A 19,473-nucleotide genomic window follows, 5' to 3' on the forward strand; every position below is an offset into this window, starting at 1 on the left:
GCCTCACCTTCTGGAGGGCCGCAGGTTCAGGATTCAGGACTGGGTCTTTGTAACCACGGATGCGAGCCTCCGGGGTTGGGACGCAGTCACTCAAGGGGAAACCTTCCAAGGAAGGTGGTCAAGTCTGGAAGCCGGCCTGCCGATCAACATCCTGGAACTAAGCCGTCTACAACGGTCTTCTTCAGACGGCTCATCTTCTAAGAAATTGGGCCATTCAAGTACAGTCGGACAATGTAACGACGGTGGCTTACATAAACCAACAGGGCGGAACGAAGAGCAGAGCTGCGATGTCAGAGGTGACAAGAATCATCCTATGGGATGGCACTCTCTGCAATCTTTATTCCGGGAGTAGACAACTGGGAAACAGACTTCCTCAGCAGACACGATCTCCATCCGGGGGAGTGGGGTCTCCATCCGGAGGTGTTCTAGGAAATAACAGACCTTTGGGGGTTACCCCAAATAGACATGATGGCCTCTCGTCTCAACAAGAAGCTTTGACGCTATTGTTCCAGGTCGAGGGACCCACAAGCAGGGGCAGTGGACGCCCTGGTGTCTCCGTGGGTGTTCCAGTCGGTGTACGTGTTTCCACCACTCCCACTCATTTCAAGAGTTCTAAAGCTTGTAAGGAGAACAAGAGTTCAAGCGATCTTCATTGTTTCAGACTGGCCAAGGCGGGCTTGCTACGCGGACCTTCTGAATCTCTTGCAGGAAGAGCCGAGGCCTCTTCCTCTTCGGGAGGACCTGCTGCAGCAGGGGACGTTCGCCTATCAACACTTACCGCGGCTACGTTTGATGGCATGGAGTTTGAACGCCAGATAATAGCTCAAAAGGGCATTCCGAAGAAGGTCATTCCTACCCTGATACAGGCTAGAAAAGGGCTAACGTCTAAACATTACCATCGTATTTGGAAGAAATATGTCTCTTGGTGTGAATCCAAGACGTTTTCCTGCGGTGGAGTTTCAGCTGGAACGTTTTCTCCTCTTCCTGCAAGCAGGTGTGAATATGTGCCTGAGGTTGGGATCTGTAAAGGTCCAGATTTCGGCCCTATCCATTTTCTTCCAGAAACAATTGGCTGCCCTCCCTGAGGTTCAGACCTTTTTGAAGGGGGTTCTGCACATTCAACCTCCCTTTGCCTTGGGACCTTTAACGTGGTGTTGCAGTTTCTCCAGTCGGACTGGTTTGAGCCTCTACAGGAGGTTGAGGTCAAATTTCTGACATGGAAGGCTGTCACGTTGTTGGCCTTAGCTTCTGCTAGACGTGTGTCAGAATTGGGGGGCTTTGTCCTGTAAAAGCCTTTACTTGATATTCCACAAAGATAGAGCTGAGCTCCGGACACGTCAGCAGTTTCTTCCAAAGGTTGTGTCGACATTTCATATCAACTAACGTATTGTGGTGCCAGTGGCTACTGACTCCTCCGTTTCGTCAAAGTCCTTGGATGTTGAGAGGGCTTTGAAAATCTATGTGAAGAGGACTGCTCGTCACAGGAAATCGGACTCTTTGTCCTGTATGATCCCAAGAAAATTGGGTTTCCTGCTTCAAAGCAGCCTATATCTCGCTGGATTATTATATGAGAACATATAATTGGTTGTGTGGTATTAGTTTCAGCAGACTGTGTTTGTCTATTGTTGTGACTTAGATGAAGATCAAAACACATTTTATGACCAATTTATGCACAAATCCAGGAAATTCCAAAGGGTTCACATACTTTTTCTTGCAACTGTACATTGAAAGTTCCTTTGACTGCATGTTATGGGTTCACAGAAACAGCTTCCAAATGTAATAGATATACTTTGGAATCAACTCCAGACTTTTGGCTGGCTTAATTGATAAAGAAATAAAAAGGAAATAGCCCAGACTTAAGTCGATTGTCCAGTTACTTATGGTCCCTTGAAAAGAGGGTGGGGCAATTCCAAAGTAACGGCTGTAACTTTCAGATACCGTGTTTGTGATAAACCTTGGGATTGCTTTAAATTTAAAATGCACATAAAGAAGCAAATTTTACCACAATTATATCTACCACTGGTGAATAAAAATATGAAGTGTGAACAAGCCTCACCATTGTCTGCTGTAAATAAATACATTGTTTAAATGTAATGAATGTAACCTGAATAGGACATGGTAATTTCTGACATAAAATACATGTCTGATTTCTCCGAAACTACAACAGATATTTATTCCATACTTTTTTACAATAAAGCATAAACCACACAGATTGTTTTAGTACAATTTTCAGGAAAGTCATTCTTATTACCTTGACAATATTTAATGGAATGTATGTGTAACGGACGTAACCATCAAATACATTAATCAGAAAATGAAAAATGGCCCCTTGCAGTAACTGGTACAGGGTCATTTACCTTTCTAACAATGTTTTCAGATGGGTACCATATCTCAAAATCTTTGTTTTAACTCTTTCACTAACAAAACAACAAGAAACACTGATTATGAAAATATAATTTCTGACAGTACATATCCTCAACTTTTGTTATATACTGTAACTAGAATAATCCAAGTTTCTTACCTTTGTTTTCAGAAAACAGCAACAGATAATCAGTGGTCACAATTAGTGTCTCCCTGATGCCTGGTAGCTATTTACTAAAATAATACAAAATGGCAGCATGTTATGTGACACACTGTTACTAACCCATTTTTTAACTACTATAGACTGACTGATGCACTGGGAAATTAAATTTTTTTGAATATTCCAACTTTTTTTTTTTTTTTCATGACCCTTGTCCACTTTTGGTTGGAATTGTCCGATACTACATGTTAAACTGCTGTACTTTCTAAACCCTTCCTCCATATTGGACACCCTCACATTAAAGCCAATAGTCTGCACTTTAAAACCATATTCATTATATAGCTGTAACTTAAATATGTTTTCGATCAGCTAAAATGACAAAAATGTGTCGGTGTCCAAATATATGGCACTAACTCTATATACTGTAGCTATGCAAAGATATCCTCCTTGGCTTTTACATTTCTTTGAAGCCTGAACAGATTTTTTTTTTCTCTATTCTCTAGGCACTCATGACAGATGATACGATATCTAATGTGCCAATTCTTATCCTTGGGAATAAAATTGACAGACCTGAGGCAATTAGTGAGGAGAAGCTGAGAGAAATATTTGGACTTTATGGACAAACCACAGGAAAAGTAAGTAATGATCTGTTGGTTGGCTTAAGGGCCCTACACACCTGGCGTTTGGCCGTCGGGCGACCTGGCGGCGGGGGGAGTGAAGACAGTCACCCGGCTCCATAGCCCTGCATTCTAATATGGACGAGATTATCCATATTGGCATGCATGTATAAGCGACCCGGCACCAACGATGAACGAGCGCGAGGCCGCGCATCGTTCATTGTTGGTGCATACGCACTGAAAGATATGAACGGTATCCCGTTCATTAATGACTGAGATTGTTCATATCTTTCAGTGTTATCGCGTAGTGTGTAGGGCCTATTACAGTGTGCAGTTACTGGGGGTCTGATGGCTCATGGCTTCTAATTCTACATGCTAGCTTAATATTATGTAAAGTAGTGTATTGCCTCTATATGTACATAGTAACTGGCATCATATTCTCTCTTCTGCAGGGTAATGTGCCACTGAAAGATTTAAATGCTCGCCCAATGGAAGTGTTCATGTGCAGTGTGCTGAAGAGGCAAGGCTACGGAGAGGGCTTCCGCTGGCTTTCACAATACATTGACTGAGACTTTTTCCCCCCTTTCCTCTCCAACTCCTCCCTTTGGAACAGTAAGAAAACAAAAAAAAACGACACCAGATAGATAATACAGCATTCAGCTCCTCCGTGCTTGATCCAGATGGACTTTTCTCTCTGTGTGGGGCAGACCCATGTAGGCAGTGATTAACACTTGCGACAACCAGGAGCCTTATGGGGCATCCTGCACTGATCAAGAGTTAATTGAATTCAAGGAAAACAATTCTATTTTTTAAAAAGTGTCCCTCTCCTTTTTTTTTTTTTTTTTTTTTCCATAATATTTTTTTTAAATACCAGCTTGTTTGGTCCGGAGTTTGTAGTAGCTTTTTTTTTTTGTTTGTTTGTTTTTTTGGTATTTTTTTTTTTTTTTAAATCTATTTAATGGTATTTACATTTATCACTAAATACTGATCCACGTATCATGGCATTAGAAGTCCACAATAAACATAGTTTTGGGCTGGCCTGCTCTCTAACAATGATTATGCTGTATAAACTGGCTTATGTGTATTTGGAGGGTGGCTTGGTGACCCTGAGGGGGGATAAATATTTTGTGCAAAGGTGAAAATTGCCTTTTTACGCAAAGAGCAGTTCTAGCCACTGGTTTTAAAAGAGCAATAATATTGGGAGTGTTCTGCATTTAATATTATTGACCTTTTAAATTGTGGGACCGGATCCTCAAACAAACCGCATAGTAAATATACGCCAAAACCTGCTTTATTTTCCCTGCCAACTATCTCAGTGCAACTTGTTGCAGAGCAGTAAAAGGGTTTTGACCATGCACTACTTTTTAGTACTACAGTATACGAAGGGAGATATGTAAAAAGAAAAAAAAATATTTACTGTTACAAAAGAAAAAATATAGTGAATTGGTTTTTGCTACCTATTTCATAGTGATATAATATTTGTTTAAATTCTTTTAAAAGTAACATAAAATAAACAAAACCATGGAACATACAGTAAAGCTTTTCAAATAACAGAAGTTCGATAATGATAGCGCTTGGGATATCTGCTACTGGAACCTATATATTTTTTGTAATCACTATAGATCTTTTAAACCTTGTCTTGGCGCATTGCTAGGCCAAAAGTTGTTTGACAAACTAGGTTTGTTTAGACTGGCTCCTAGGAGTATATTTACTAAAACGTGGGTTTATAGAAGTGAAAATGTTGCCCATAGTAACCAATTGGATTCGACTTATTTATCTACCACCTTCTAGAAGATAATAGCTATAATCTGATTGGTTGCTATGGGCAACATCTCCACTTCTATAAACCAGCACCTTAGTAAATTTACCCCCTAGATTTAACTTCATATTGTCCAACCCAGGAATAGACAAGTACTTTTGCTTAGATTCTGTCCAAGTAAAAATAAGTTGATTAAAATGAAGTGTTAATTCAGTTCACATGAGTTCAGTCTTAAAGTGTATACACACGGTGAGATATTGACTATCTCCGATTTTGACTTTGCGATTTCCCCTGAACTCACTGAAGCCTGAACCACTGATACTGACTATCTTTACTTGAGATTTTGACTAAGTGCCAATTTTGACTATACTATGTACTAGATTGTACACAATATAGTCAAGATTGACTTGCCTGCACAGTCTATCTTTTCTTGTGATACCGACCCCACGGGAGCGCGCATCGGTATCGCAAGCTGTGTACACACGTTGCGATTTGCACTAACTTTCCTTACGATTTTTTGGCTATATAGTCAAAACCGTTAGGTTACATCGCACAGCGTGTATGCACCTTTAGCAATTGGACTTATTTACAAGTTGGTTATTGTTAGATTAAGAGAAATTGACTCTATTGAATGCTTGGCTTGAGAGGAAAATAAAACAAAAAACAATTTCCCCAAAACATTATAAAAAAATTGAATAGGATGATTGGAATGTTTTTTTCTGAATAAAAGTCATTGCAGTGAGATCACTGGTCATGTAGTGGTTTAAGCAAATTATTTAGTTTTGAAGAACAGCATTCAGATATGAGGTAATTACAGAAAGGAATGAGAATGTCATGGACGAGTAGCCGTAAAACTGTATAACCATGGCTAGTTATGCACACTCACCTCCTCTTATGGTGGGAACGTTCCCATGTATCCTAACTTTCTAAGACCGTTCATTTTGTCCTCCAGAAATCATCTTCTCGTGGGGCTTCATTTGCAGTTAGGAGTAAATTCAGCTTGGTCAGTTTTGTGCCTTGATAAATACATGTTGCTCTGCCACAGTGGCAAAGTTAAAATGTGTGGACAGATTTAGAGTTATCGGTGAAGAGGTATGTCCTAAATCGCAGTGTAAAGATTAAGGTGCCCAGTATTTGTGCAAAAGCAGCCAGTATATTCCCTGTATGCTAATATAAAAAAAAAAATCCTAACATGACAATAGTGTTTGCACACATTTACATAAGGTGTATTTGAAAGAAAAAAAAAAAAACATAACTGCATACTGTGCATTCCTTCACTGGAGATACAATGTCAGACCTTTCTCTGCAGTAGGCTGGTGGAGGTACTTGTCATTAGAAGTCTCTTCCAGACTGCGCTGCCTGCTGATCACACACCATCCTTGGGCAATTAGCAATGGAATAGATCCAGGCCAGAGACTAAACTAATTTAAATTTCAAACTTCCCACACCTGGGGAATTGTTGTGTGTGGGCAGGGCTGTAACTAGGGGTGTGCGGACGGTGCTGCCACCCCGGGCTCTGGAAACACCACAGTCTCTGTCTCACAGCACCTGCATTTGGCTTACAAGTAGACCGGCTGTTCCGGGAAGTTCTCTATGTCCTTCTGGCAGCCCTGCCCCTTAACATGATGTCATAACATAACCTGCTTGGAGCCAGCACAGTGTGGCTGTGTGCAGGTTTGTTTAGATTTGCATGCTAACACCTTTCAATGCTGTTCAGTTTAAATATACACTCATTGGCCACTTCTTTACGTATATTCTTCCAGAAGTCTTTTAGGAACCCCCGCTGCCTCCAAAATAGTCTGACTTTTAGTGGTAGAGATTCCGCAAGGTGCTGGAAACATTCTCTAGAAAATCCATATTGACTTAACAGAATCAGACAGTTGCTGCAGATTTGTGTGCTGCTTGTTTGTTCTGCAAATCTCCCTTCCCAGCCAAATGTGCTCTATTAGATTGTGATCTGGTGATTGAACTCATTGTTGTCTTTGTGACATGACGAGTTTTCCTGAAAAAAACCTTTATATGATGGGTCTAGAGGATATAAAGGCACTCACTTGGTCAGCAGCAATACTTACGTAGGCTATGGAATTTAAATGCTGCTAGGGGGGTGATTCAGACCTGATTGCTGGGCTGCAAACTTTGCTGTCCTGCGTTCAGATAGTCGCCGCCTCCAGTGGAAGTGTAAATTCGCTGTGCTATTCCATGTGTACGCAGGGCTGCAAAAGTTCACTTTGCGTAGTCTCTTCGTAGCCCAGGACTTACTCCTACAGTGCGATGAGAAGTGGCCGATTGGGGCCGGAGCTGACGTCACACGCCCTCCCTGAAAACACTTGGACACGCCTGCGTTTTTCCGAACACTCCCAAAAAACTGTCAGTTAAACACCCACAAACTGCTTCCTCCCATGCAATTGGATATTTCGCACCATCCCGTCACTGACCGGCGATGCCCTTTGTTGTCTGCTGCGCATGTGCATTGCGGTGCATGCGCAGTTACTACCTGATTTCCCGCTGTGGGGAAAAAACACAGCAGCGATTAGGTCTGAATCACCCCCTAGGTTTGTATTAAGGTGCCTAATGTGCCAAAAATCATTCCACAGCCCATTTTACCGCCATCAGTATGAACTATTGGACAAGGTAGGATGGATTCGTGTTTACACTAAATACTGATCCTTCTAATCTGCATGTCACAGCAGACAATGAAGTTTGTCGGATCAGGCAACATTTTCCTATATTCAGCTGTCCAGTTTTGATTAACTGGTTTCCACTGTGGTCTTCAGTTTCTTGTTCTTAACTGACAGGAGTGAATCCTCAACTATATGTTTTGATGTGTTGTGTATTCAGTGATACTCTTCTGCATACCACGATTATACTGCATAGTTATTGGAGTTATCTGGCCTTTGATGATTAATAAGGCATTTTACCCACAGAACTGCCACTCACTGTGTGTTTTTGCTGTTTTGGGCACCATTCACTGTATTTTATGTTTGACTATCACAGGAAATCAACTATCTCAGATATTCAAACCACCCAGACTGACAAATAAAATCATTCCACAGTCAAAGATCACATTTTTCCCCATTCTGAGGATTGTTCTTTACAATAACTGAGCCTCTTAATCATGTCTGCATGCTATTTTATGCATTGCATTCCTGCCACATGATTAGCTAATTAGAGCTTTGGTTTAATAAGCAGATGTACCTAATAAAGTGGCCATTCAGTGTATATCCATGTTATGTGAAAGATAAACTAAAGTGATTAATTTTAGGAATATAATACTATCGAACCATATGAAAAATGTAGTTACATGGTTAGCTGTTCATACTACAAAATAAAATGAGAATTTTTCAAATAACTACATTATGCATTTTGTTCCTGGTAATCTCAAACTTTATCTCTTCTCACTGCTTTAAGCCATTATTGGGGGAAAAAAAACTCTAACCTTATTGTTTGTCAGTATGATTTTCCCTACAAGATCCTCTGCCTTACAGTTTGCATTCTCGTTATAAAGCATCATTATTCTGTAGCAGTTATTTTTTCCACATGAGAGATGCCACAGTACCTCCTGCATGTGTCTTTTTACTTCTGTTTGATTATTTGATATGTATTTGCTCTTGCTGACTGGGTAGATGTACTAGGCATAAAATGCCAATTTTCAAGCACAGCCGGGGGAAAACAAAATAAACTATATGAGATAAGGAGCACAGACAAAAGCATGCAATTATAAATGTGTGTGTGTAGGTAATGTCGGAACAATTTTGAGAAACTGTCATTGCAGGTGAAAAATATAGCAAGTGCAATAGAATTTTAGTACTAGGTTGTGTTTAATGAAGGAAGCTTTAACTGGTAACCTAACCAGTTTGAGCTGTGAATAATTGGAGTTAGTAGTAGAAGAACTGAACCATAATATTATGCTTGTTCTACCACACTCATAAATTCGAAAGAATATTTCTGGGCGTCGATATCTAAGAGCTCATTAGTATAACGATCTAATAAAAAGGTTCTTATGGATGTTTTAAGAAAGAGACCTCGCTTATATACCCGATACCCTATTATGAAATTATTTTTTGTGATGCAATATTATAATGGGTGTGACACAGAAGATAGACATTATAAGGGTGGACTGGGTGAAAAGGTCCTCCCCTTTTTTCTTTTTTTTTTAAACCTATTTCAACCAAATTTGTGAAATGCATCCCCTTGCGGACTCGCTTCGTGCTTGCTCCGATCAGCTTCGCTCGCCACAAGGTTACTAAAAGTAACAGTTTCTGATTAATAAAAGTAATAGTTTGTGACATGGATAGTAAATGTAGCAAAAGTTGTAAAAAACTGGAAAAAAAACGAAAAAAGTGTCGATCTTTTCACCCTGTCGACTCTATGGTGTTGACATATTGACTGTCAACCTTGTAACTGTCAACCACCTCCCATCATAATACAAAAATTGTTTGCGCCAGGAATATTAAGGGTTGGACACTTTTGAGCAAACATACAGACTGGAAAACTTTACTGTTCCGGGATGGAAGTATTAACTTCACTAATTAAAATGTCTAAATATAATTTCTGTTACGTCCTAAGGGATACTGAGAATCCACTTAGTACCATGAGGTGTAGACTGGTCCACTTGGAGCCATGGGCACTATAGAAGTTTGATAACGTGTGCTGGCTCCTCCCTCTATGCCCCTCCTAACAGATTCAGTTAAGAAAATGTGCCTGATGGAGCCGGTCACATCTCTGGAAGCTCCAGAAGAGTTTTCTGCAATTATTTTAAAAGTTTGTTATTTTCAGGCAGAACTGGATGGCACCAGCCTTCCTGCTTTGTGGGACTTAGGGGGGGAAAGCCCAACCCCACTGACAGGATGCTAGCTCCTAAGGGAACTTATTCGCAAGCCCCACCATGACGAGCGTACATTCCCGCAGCACGCCGCCACCCCTAACAGAGCCAGAAGAAAGAAGAGTGGTGAGTACTGAGCCAGCGTCCCGGTTAGCGGGGTACGGAGACGCACGGCTTCTAACTGGGCGGACTGAGTCTCCAGACTTAGTACTCTGTAGTGTACACAGTACCCAGACTGGCATTACAGCTTAAAAGGGGAATGTCTCCATTTTATGCACTCCGACACATAAGCCAGTATAAAGAGCGAGCAGACTGCACGCCATTGAAGGGGCGGGGCTTCACTATGAGCGGATCCAGCAGCTCATAGGCGCCATTTTACCCTACTGCAGCTGACACAGGCACTGACTGCAGGGACACGCAGCTCCTCCGGAAAGCCTCCAAATTATCTCAGCGGTACCAGGGGGTCATAGCAGGGGGAGAGCTATATACTTGTGTACTAAGTCCATAATCTAGGTACTTAGTATATGACCCGGCTAAGGTTGGCTTTAGCGATAAGGGCGCCGTGTGCTGGTTTTATCCGCTCTCTGTGTTTCTCGGGAAGGGCTCTTTGTGGGTTAATTGTGCTTTTAACCTTTTCCTGTGTGTGCTGTTACTACAGCAGTATGTCAGGCAAAAAGTGCATCATGCAAGGCATTGTGTTCCTCTTCTCTGGGGGGGGGGGGGGGGGGGGTTTACTAGTGTGTACTCTGTAGTATCCCTTCTCAGGCTAGTGGGGCGGAGCCAGCATGGCTGGACTCAATTCGGGGGATGATTTCCACCATCTCTACTAAATTATCTCATAATGAGAAGGAGACGCAATACTTAAGACAATCTATGACTGAGTTTATGCAAAAAGACTCAGTACTCAGACCAGCGTCTCAGTCCTCTACCATTTGCCCGCAAAAACGTATTTGGCCCATATCCTGCATTCTGACTCTGATAATGAAGGGTCTGAAATGGAGGAAGATGAGGTGGATATAGAGGTAGGGGAGGGTAGGTCGCAAGTTGTTGAGGCTCTCATAGACTCTATCAGGGAAGTCCTAAATATTCCTGATAAGGTGACAGAGGTGTGTGAAGAATCTTTCTTTAATGTGAGGAAAAAATCCTCAGCCGCTTTTCCTGTGTCAAAGGAACTAACCGTGAGTTAATCCAGATAAGTAATTAAAAATTCTTAGGTGGTTATTATCATCTTTTCCTCTTCCTCCTGAGGATAGGGAAAAATGGGAAAATCCACCGATAGTGGATGCGTCAGTCTCCAGGCTCTCTCGTAAAATAGTATTACCTGTTCCTGGTGCAGCCTCCCTAAAGGATGCAGCTGATCGTAAGATTGAGACTACACTCAAATCTTTGTCTACAGCTGCTGGGGTGGCCCAGAGACCCACTATAGCATGTGGGTGGATTACGCGAGCCATTGCTAAATGGTCTGGTAATTTAATTAAGGGGTTAGACACGTTACCTCGAGGAAATCCTGCAACACATCCAAGATTCTGCGAACTTTATGGTGGAAGCCCTTAAGGCAGTGGTTTCCAAACTTTTTTGAATCACGGCACCCTAAAATATCAGAATTTTTTTTACGGCACACCTAGGCCAAAAATTTCTTATTGAGAAATTTAGAAAGAAATATTACAGTAAGTAGATTGCGTTTATATGTCATCCTTAGGATCAGTTGTGTGGTGAGGGACAAGATTTGCTTCTGTTTGGCCACATATTTTATGACTGGCAGCCACCAGCACTGGTTTTGCCTATTATATTGACCATGAATAATTTGAATTGGTCCTGGACTACCAACCCAGGGCACCCCTGCAAGTGTCCCGAGGCACCCCAGGGAGCCACGGCACACAGTTTGGGAACCTCTGCCTTAAGGTAATAAATTTGCTTAATGTACACACCACAGCTATGGCAGTGTCGGCATGCAGGGGATTATGGCTACATCAGTGGACTGCTGATGCAGACTCCAAAAAAGGTGTGGAAGGCCTGCGTTTCACAGGTGAGACAAGTGGATTTTGCGAGCTACTGCAGGTAAATCCACATTTACCTTCTGCAGTCCTTTTGGACTGCAAAGTTTCAGGGCAAGTCCAGAGGTTCTTCTACTGCCGCGAGAGGTGCTAGAGGTAAGCCACACAAACTAGCGGCTGCTGGTTCACAGGAACAGAGGGCTGGCTCTGCCTCCTCAAAGCCTTCCGCATGACGGTGGACTACGATGCCTGGGAGACAGGCAGGTGGGAGCCCGCCTAAAGTTCTTCAGTCACACCTGGACAAGATCTTGCCAGGATCCCTGGGTCATAGACCTTATATCCCAGGGCTACAGGCTGGAGTCCCAGGATTTCCCACCTCACAAATTCTTCCAATCAGACTTGCCAGTTTCACAAGAGGCAGGAATAACCTTACAAGATGCCATTTAAAAACTGTTACAGACCCAGGTCATTGTTTCAGTTCCACCTCATCTACAAAACAAGGGTTACTATTCCAGTTTGTTTGTAGTACCGAAACCGGATGGTTCGGTGAGACCGATTCTGAACCTCGTGTCTCTGAACCCATACTTAAGAGTGTTGAAGATGGAGTCTCTGAGAGCGATGATCTCAGGTCTGGAGGAGGGGGAATTCCTAGTGTCTCTGGATATCAAGGATGCGTACCTTCACATTCCGATCTGGCCGCCTCATCAGGCTGATCTACGGTTTGCACTGCAGGATTGCCCCTACCAGTTCCAGGCCCTGCCATTTGGTCTCTCCACAGCACCGAGAGTGTTCACCAAGGTGATGGCAGAGATGATGTTTCTATTCCGCAAACAGGGAGTGAACATAATTCTGTACCTGGGCGATCTTCTGATAAAGGCTCTGTCCAGCAAGCGGTTGTTGGACAGTATTGGTCTCAACCAGACTACTCCTGGATCACAGGTGGATTCTGAACTTACCAAAATCTCACCTGGAACCGACGCAGAGGCTTCCTTTCCTGGGGATATGATACTGGACACAGAGTTTCAGAGAGTGTTCCTTCCCTTGGAGAAGGCTATGGAAATCCAGTCAATGGTTCGGGCTGTCCTGAAGCCAACCTGGATCTCTGTGCATTTGCCTTCTGGGGAAAATGGTGGCCTCTTATGAGATGCTTCAGTATGGAAGGTTTCATGCGAGGCCCTTCCAGCTGGATCTGTTGGACAAATGGTCTGGATCGCATCTTCACATGCACCAGAGGATCTGTCTTTTGCCAAGAGCTATGATCTCCCTTCTGTGGTGGCTACAGACTTCTCACCTTGTCGAGAGCCGGAGGTTTGGGATTCAGAATTGGATTTTGCTAACCACGGACGCAAGCCTCAGAGGTTGGGGAGCAGTCACCCAGGGGGTGCAGTTTCAAGGAACATGGTCAAGTCGGGAAGTCGTCCTTCCAATAAACATCTTGGAACTCAGGGCAATATACAACGCCCTTCTGCAGGCCTCATCTCTACTTCGGAATTAAATCATTCAAGTCCAGTCGGACAATGTAATGGCGGTAATGTACATAAACCAACAGGGCGGAATGAAAAGCAGAGCAGCAATGTCGGAGGTGTCAAGAATTCTCCTCTTGGCGGAAAAACACGCCATGGCGTTTTTGGTGGTCATCATTCCGGGAGTAGACAACTGGGAAGCAGGCTTCCTCAGCAGACATGACCTACACCCGGGAGAGTGGGGCCTCCACCTGGAGGTGTTCCGGTGGTTGACACGTTGGTGGGGATATCCACAGATCGACATGATGGCCTCCCGACTCAACAAGAAGCTCAAACGGTATTGTTCCAGGTCGAGAGACCCACAAGCAGTGGCGGTAGACACTCTGACAACTCCGTGGGTCTACCAGCTGGTGTACTTGTTTCCTCCACTTCCTCTGATCCCAGGAATTGTAAAGAGAATAAAAAGGGAAAAGGTTCAAGTAATCCTCATTGCTCCGGACTGGCCTCGAAGGCCTGGTACGCGGATCTTCTCGAGATGCTGATCGAAGATTCATGGCCTCTACCTCTTCATGAGGATCTTCTGCAACAGGGCCCGTTTGTCTATCAAGACTTAGCGCGGCTACGTTGAACAGCTGATTTCAGTCAGAAGAGGGATTCCTGACAAGGTCATCCCGACGATGATCCAAGCCAGGAAGGGGGATAACGTCTAAACATTACCACCGTATATGGAAGAAATATGTCTTTTGGTGTGAAACCAGACCATATTATGTGGTGGAATTTCATCTGGAACGTCTCCTGCTTTTTCTGCAGTCGGGAGTGGATGTGAGCCTACGGCTAGGCTCCATTAAAGTCCAAATTTCGGCCTTGTCCATTTACTTTCAGAAACAATTGGCGTCTCTCCCTGTGGTCCAGACGTTTTTGAAAGGTATTCTGCACATCCAGCCTCCCTTTGTGCCTCCCACGGCACCTTGGAATCTCAATTTGGTGCTGCAGTTCCTCCAATTGGACTGGTTTGAACCGTTACAGGAGGTTGACGTAAAGTACCTTACGTGGAAGACCGTCACACTGTTGGCCTTGGCCTCAGCAAGACGTGTGTCGGAGCTAGGGGTGTTGTCTCACAAGAGACCCTACTTAATTTTCCATGAGGACAGAGCTGAACTAAGAACTTGTCGGCAATTTCTTCCTAAGGTGGTATCTGCTTTTCACATCAACCAACCTATTGTGGTTCCGGCTGTGACGGACAGCTCTGCTACTTCAAAGTCTTTGGATGTTGTGAGGGCTTTGACGGTGTATGTAAAGAGAACCGCTCATCACAGGAAATCAAACTCGCTATTCATTTTATATGATCCCATTAACATTGGATGTCCTGCTTCAAAGTAGTCTATTGCATGCTGGTTCAGGCTTACTATCCAGCATGCTTATTCCACGGCAGGCTTGCCGATTCCAAAATTTGTACAAGCCCACTCTACTAGGTCGGTGGGTTCTTCTTGGGCGGCTGCCTGAGGTGTCTCTGCTTTACAGCTCTGCTGAACAGCTACTTGGTCAGGTTCAAACACGTTTGCAAAGTTTTACAAGTTCGATACTTTGACCAAACTAAGGTCCTCAGAGACCAATCAGTTCTGCAGGAACCTCAGCACTCTCCCATCCGGTTTGGGAGCTTTGGTACTTCCCCATGGTACTAAATGGATTCCCAGTATCCTCTAGGACGTAAGAGAAAATAGGATTTTAATTACCTACCGGTAAATCCTTTTCTTGTAGTTCATAGAGGATACTGGGCACCCGGTGCTTCGTTCTTCCTGCACTTTTACTTGGTTAAGTATTCTGGTCTGTTCACGTTTCAAGTTTGGTTAGCATGGCTTTCCTAATGTTCTGTGTGCTGGTTCGTAATCTCACCACTTTCCTTATCTATCCTCTCAAAATATGTCCATCTCCTCGGGCACAGTTTCCTAGACTGAGTCCGGTAGGAGGTGCATAAAGAGAGGAGCCAGCACACACTATCAAATTCTTAAAGTGCCCAAGTCTGCTAGTGGAACGGTCTGTACCCCATGGTACTAAATGAATTCCCAGTATCCTCTACGGACTACAAGAAAAGGATTTACCGGTAGGTAATTAAAATCCTTTTTCTCTTACGTCCTAGAGGATGCTGGGGACTCCGTAAGGACCATGGGGTATAGACGGGCTCCGCAGGAGACATGGGCACCTAAAAGAACTTTCTAGTATGGTGTGCACTGGCTCCTCCCTCTATGCCCCTCCTCCAGACCTCAGTTAGATCTTGTGCCCAGAGGAGATAGGGTGCATTACAGGAGCTCTCCTGAATTTTCTGTAAAAAGAATTTTGTTAGGTTTTTTATTTTCAGGGAGCTCTGCTGGCAACAGACTCCCTGCATCGTGGGACTGAGGGAAGAGAAGCACACCCACTTCTTAGGAGTTAAGGGCTCTGCTTCTTAGGCTACTAGACACCATTAGCTCCAGAGGGAGTCGGAACACAGGTCTCACCCTGGGGTTCTTCCCGGAGCCGCGCCGCCATCCTCCTCACAGATGCCGGAAAAAAGAAGCCGGGTGAGTATGACAGATCATAAGAAGACGTCAGGCAGCAGAAGACTTCAGATCTTCATGAGGTAAGCGCGCAGCAGGTAGCTGCGCGCCATTGCTCCCACCTTTACACACACATGGCACTGATGGGTGCAGGGCGTGGGGGAGGGAGGGCGCCCTGGGCAGCAATAAACCTCGTTTTTAGGCAAGAAGCATGTAGTTAGGCTGCGGGGCAGTAAACTACGAATTCCCGCCAATTTTTTCAAAATCTCGAGCGGGACCGAAGCCCGCCGTGCGAGGGGGCGGAGCTTGATCCCTCAGCACTAACCAGCGCCATTTTCTCCACAGAGGCTGCAGAGAACGCTGGCTCCACGGACTCCCCTGCTAAGCATCAGAGGGCTGAAAATAAGAGAGGGGGGCACATATTTAAAGCGCAGTGAGTGGGGAATTCTGTATACATTTAATATGTAAAAGCGCTATCTGGATTTTTTCCCCTCGGTCAGTTGGCGCTGGTGTGTGCTGGCATACTCTCTCTCTCTGTCTCTCCAAAGGGCCTTCTTTGGGGAATTGTCCCCTTATAGTTATATCCCAGTGTGTGTGTGTGTGTGTGTGTGTGTGTGTGTGTGTGTGTGTGTGTGTGTGTGTGGTGTCGGTACGTGTGTCGGCATGTCTGAAATGGAAGGCATATCCAAAGAGGAGGTTGAACAGATGAGTGGTGTGTCTCAGTCGGCGTTGCCGACTCAGGATTGGATGAATATGTGGCATATTTTAAATGCTAGTGTAGCTTCACTGCATGAAAGACTGGACAAAGCAGAGTCCAGAGCGTCGGCAGGTAATCAATCTACAGATTGTGCCGACTCACAGGACCCGTTGGGGTCTCAGAAAAGTCCCTTCTCACAAATAAGGGACACAGATACCGACACGGACTCTGATTCCAGTGTCGACTATGATGAAGTAAGGTTGCACCCCAGGGTGACAAAAAGTATTCAGTGCATGATTATTGCAATAAAAGATGTTACATATCACTGATGAGCCCTCGGTGCCCGACACGAGGATACACATGTTTAAGGGAAAGAAACAGGTTATAGACTTTCCTCCTTCCCATGAAATTAATGAGTTATGTGAAAAAGCTTGGGAAACTCCTGATAAGAAACTGCAGATTCCCAAAAGGGTTCTTATGGCGTACCCTTTCCCTATACAGGACAGGGTACGCTGGGAATCCTCTCCCACAGTGGACAAAGTCTTAACACGCCTTTCCAAGAAGGTGGCGCTACCGTCCCCTGACACAGCGGCCCTCAAGGACCCTGCGGACCGCAGGCAAGAGACTACACTAAAGTCTATCTACACTCATACTGGTACTTTGCTTAGACTGGCAATTGCGTCGGCATGGGTATGTAGTGCAGTAGCAGCTTGGACAGATACACTGTCAGCTGACCTTGATACCCTAGATAGGGATACAATTTTGTTAACATTAGCTCATATTAAGGACGCAGTCTTATATATGAGGGACGCTCAAAGAGACATTGGTTTACTTGGTTCAAGAGCCAATGCTATGGCTATTTCTGCAAGAAGAGCCTTGTGAATCCGCCAATGGACGGGGGATGCAGACTCAAAAAGGCATATGGAGGTTTTACCTTACAAAGGTGATGTATTGTTTGGGGACGGCCTCGCGGACCTGATCTCTACAGCTACCGCGGGTAAGTCGACCTTTTTACCTTTTGTTCCCCAACAGCAAAAGAAACCCCCACAATATCAGATGCAGTCCTTTCGGTCGCATAGATCCAGAAGAGGTCGGGGCTCCTCTTTCCTCGCCAGAGGTAAGGGTAGAGGCAAGAGGACACCTGCTGCGGCTGGTTCCCAAGAGCAGAAGTCCTCCCCGGCTTCCGCTAAGTCCACCGCATGACGCTGGGGCTCCCCTGCGGGAGTCCGCTCAGGTGGGGGCACGCCTTCGACTATTCAGCCAAGTCTGGGTTCAGTCAGACGTGGACCCTTGGGTGATAGAAATAGTCTCCCAGGGCTACAAGCTGGAATTTGAAGAGGTGTCCCCACGCCGATTTTTCAAGTCGGCCATACCAGCTTCTACTCCAGAGCGGGAAGTAGTGCTAGCTGCAATTCAAACGCTGTGTCAACAGCGAGTGATTATCAGGGTTCCCCTGAGCCAACAGGGAAAAGGGTATTATTCAACCCTATTTGTGGTCCCGAAGCCGGATGGTTCGGTCAGGCCCATTTTAAACCTAAAATCCCTGAACCTGTACCTGAAAAGATTCAAATTCAAGATGGAATCGCTCCGAGCGGTGATAGCCTGCCTGGAAGGGGGGGATTTTATGGTGTCACTGGACATAAAGGATGCTTACCTTCATGTCCCCATATATCCCTCTCATCAGGAGTACCTGAGATTCGCGGTACAGGATTGTCATTACCAGTTTCAGATGTTGCCGTTTGGGCTGTCCACGGCCCCGAGGATTTGCACCAAGATAATGGCGGAAATGATGGTGATCCTGCGCAAGCGAGGAGTCACAATTATCCCATACTTGGACGATCTCCTGATAAAAGCGAGATCAAGAGAGCAATTACTGGAGAACGTGGCACTCTCTCAGAGAGTGCTTCAGCAACATGGGTGGATTCTCAATCTACCAAAGTCACAGTTGGTTCCGACAACTCGACTAGCCTTCCTTGGCATGATACTGGACACGGAACAAAAGAAAGTTTTCCTCCCGTTGGAAAAAGTCCAGGACCTCCAGAACATGGTCCGAGAACTACTGAAGCCGAAAAGAGTGTCAGCTCATCAATGCACTCGGGTTCTGGGGAAAATGGTGGCAACTTACGAGGCCGTTCCCTTCGGCAGGTTCCATGCAAGGATGTTTCAATGGGATCTTCTGGACAAATGGTCCGGGTCCCATCTACAATTATATCAAAAAATAACACTGTTCCCCAGGGCCAGGGTGTCTCTTCTATGGTGGCTCAAAGTGCTCACCTTCTAGAGGGTCGCAGGTTCGGCATTCAGGACTGGATCCTGGTAACCACGGACACGAGCCTCCGAGGATGGGGAGCAGTCACCCAAGGAAGAAATTTTCAGGGACTATGGTCAGACCAGGAGTCCTGTCTACACATCAACGTGTTGGAGCTAAGGGCCATATACAACGGCCTTCGACAAGCGGAGATTCTTCGCAACCTACCGGTTCTGATTCAATCAGACAATGTCAAGGTGGGACAAGAAGCAGAGTTGCGATGGTGGAAGCCATCAGGATTCTTCAGCTGTCTTCATTCCGGGAGTGGACAACTGGGAAGCAGACTTCCTCAGCAGACACGATCTCCATCCAGGAGAGTGGGGACTTCATCAAGAAGTCTTTGCAGAGATAACGGATCTCTGGGGAGTTCCTCAAATAGACATGATGGCGTCACGTCTCAACAAGAAGCTTCGGAGGTATTGTGCCAGGTCTTGGGACCCTCAGGCAATAGCAGTAGACGCTCTGGTGACACCATGGGTATTCCAGTCAGTCTACGTGTTTCCTCCTCTTCCTCCCATCACAAAAGTGTTGAGGATCATAAATCGAAAAAGAGTACAAACAATACTCCTTGTTCCAGACTGGCCTCGAAGGGCCTGGTACTCAGATCTTCAGGAGATGCTCACGGAAGATCCCTGGCCTCTTCCTCTAAGGGAAGACCTGTTACAGCAGGGGCCCTGCATGTTTCAAAACTTACCGCGGTTACGTTTGACGGCATGGCGGTTGAACGCCGGATCCTAGCGGAGAAGGGTATTTCAGGA

At 44.8% G+C, this 19,473-nt stretch overlaps 1 protein-coding gene across 2 annotated transcripts in view; it reads left to right on the forward strand.

The window, feature by feature from the left end:
• Positions 1-8,246, forward strand: part of LOC135056377 (GTP-binding protein SAR1a) — a 46,497-nt gene extending 38,251 nt beyond the window's left edge. For both annotated transcript variants that reach the window (XM_063961456.1, XM_063961457.1), the window contains exons 6-7: positions 3,025-3,156; positions 3,591-8,246. In XM_063961456.1, coding sequence (XP_063817526.1) covers positions 3,025-3,156; positions 3,591-3,707 — 249 coding nt within the window. In that variant the 3' untranslated portion in view covers positions 3,708-8,246. The remainder of the gene's footprint in view (positions 1-3,024; positions 3,157-3,590) is intronic.
• Positions 8,247-19,473: the final 11,227 nt, after the last annotated feature.

The sequence above is a fragment of the Pseudophryne corroboree genome, chromosome 3 (genome assembly GCF_028390025.1).
Source record: "Pseudophryne corroboree isolate aPseCor3 chromosome 3, aPseCor3.hap2, whole genome shotgun sequence".
Taxonomy (NCBI): Eukaryota; Metazoa; Chordata; class Amphibia; order Anura; family Myobatrachidae; genus Pseudophryne; species Pseudophryne corroboree.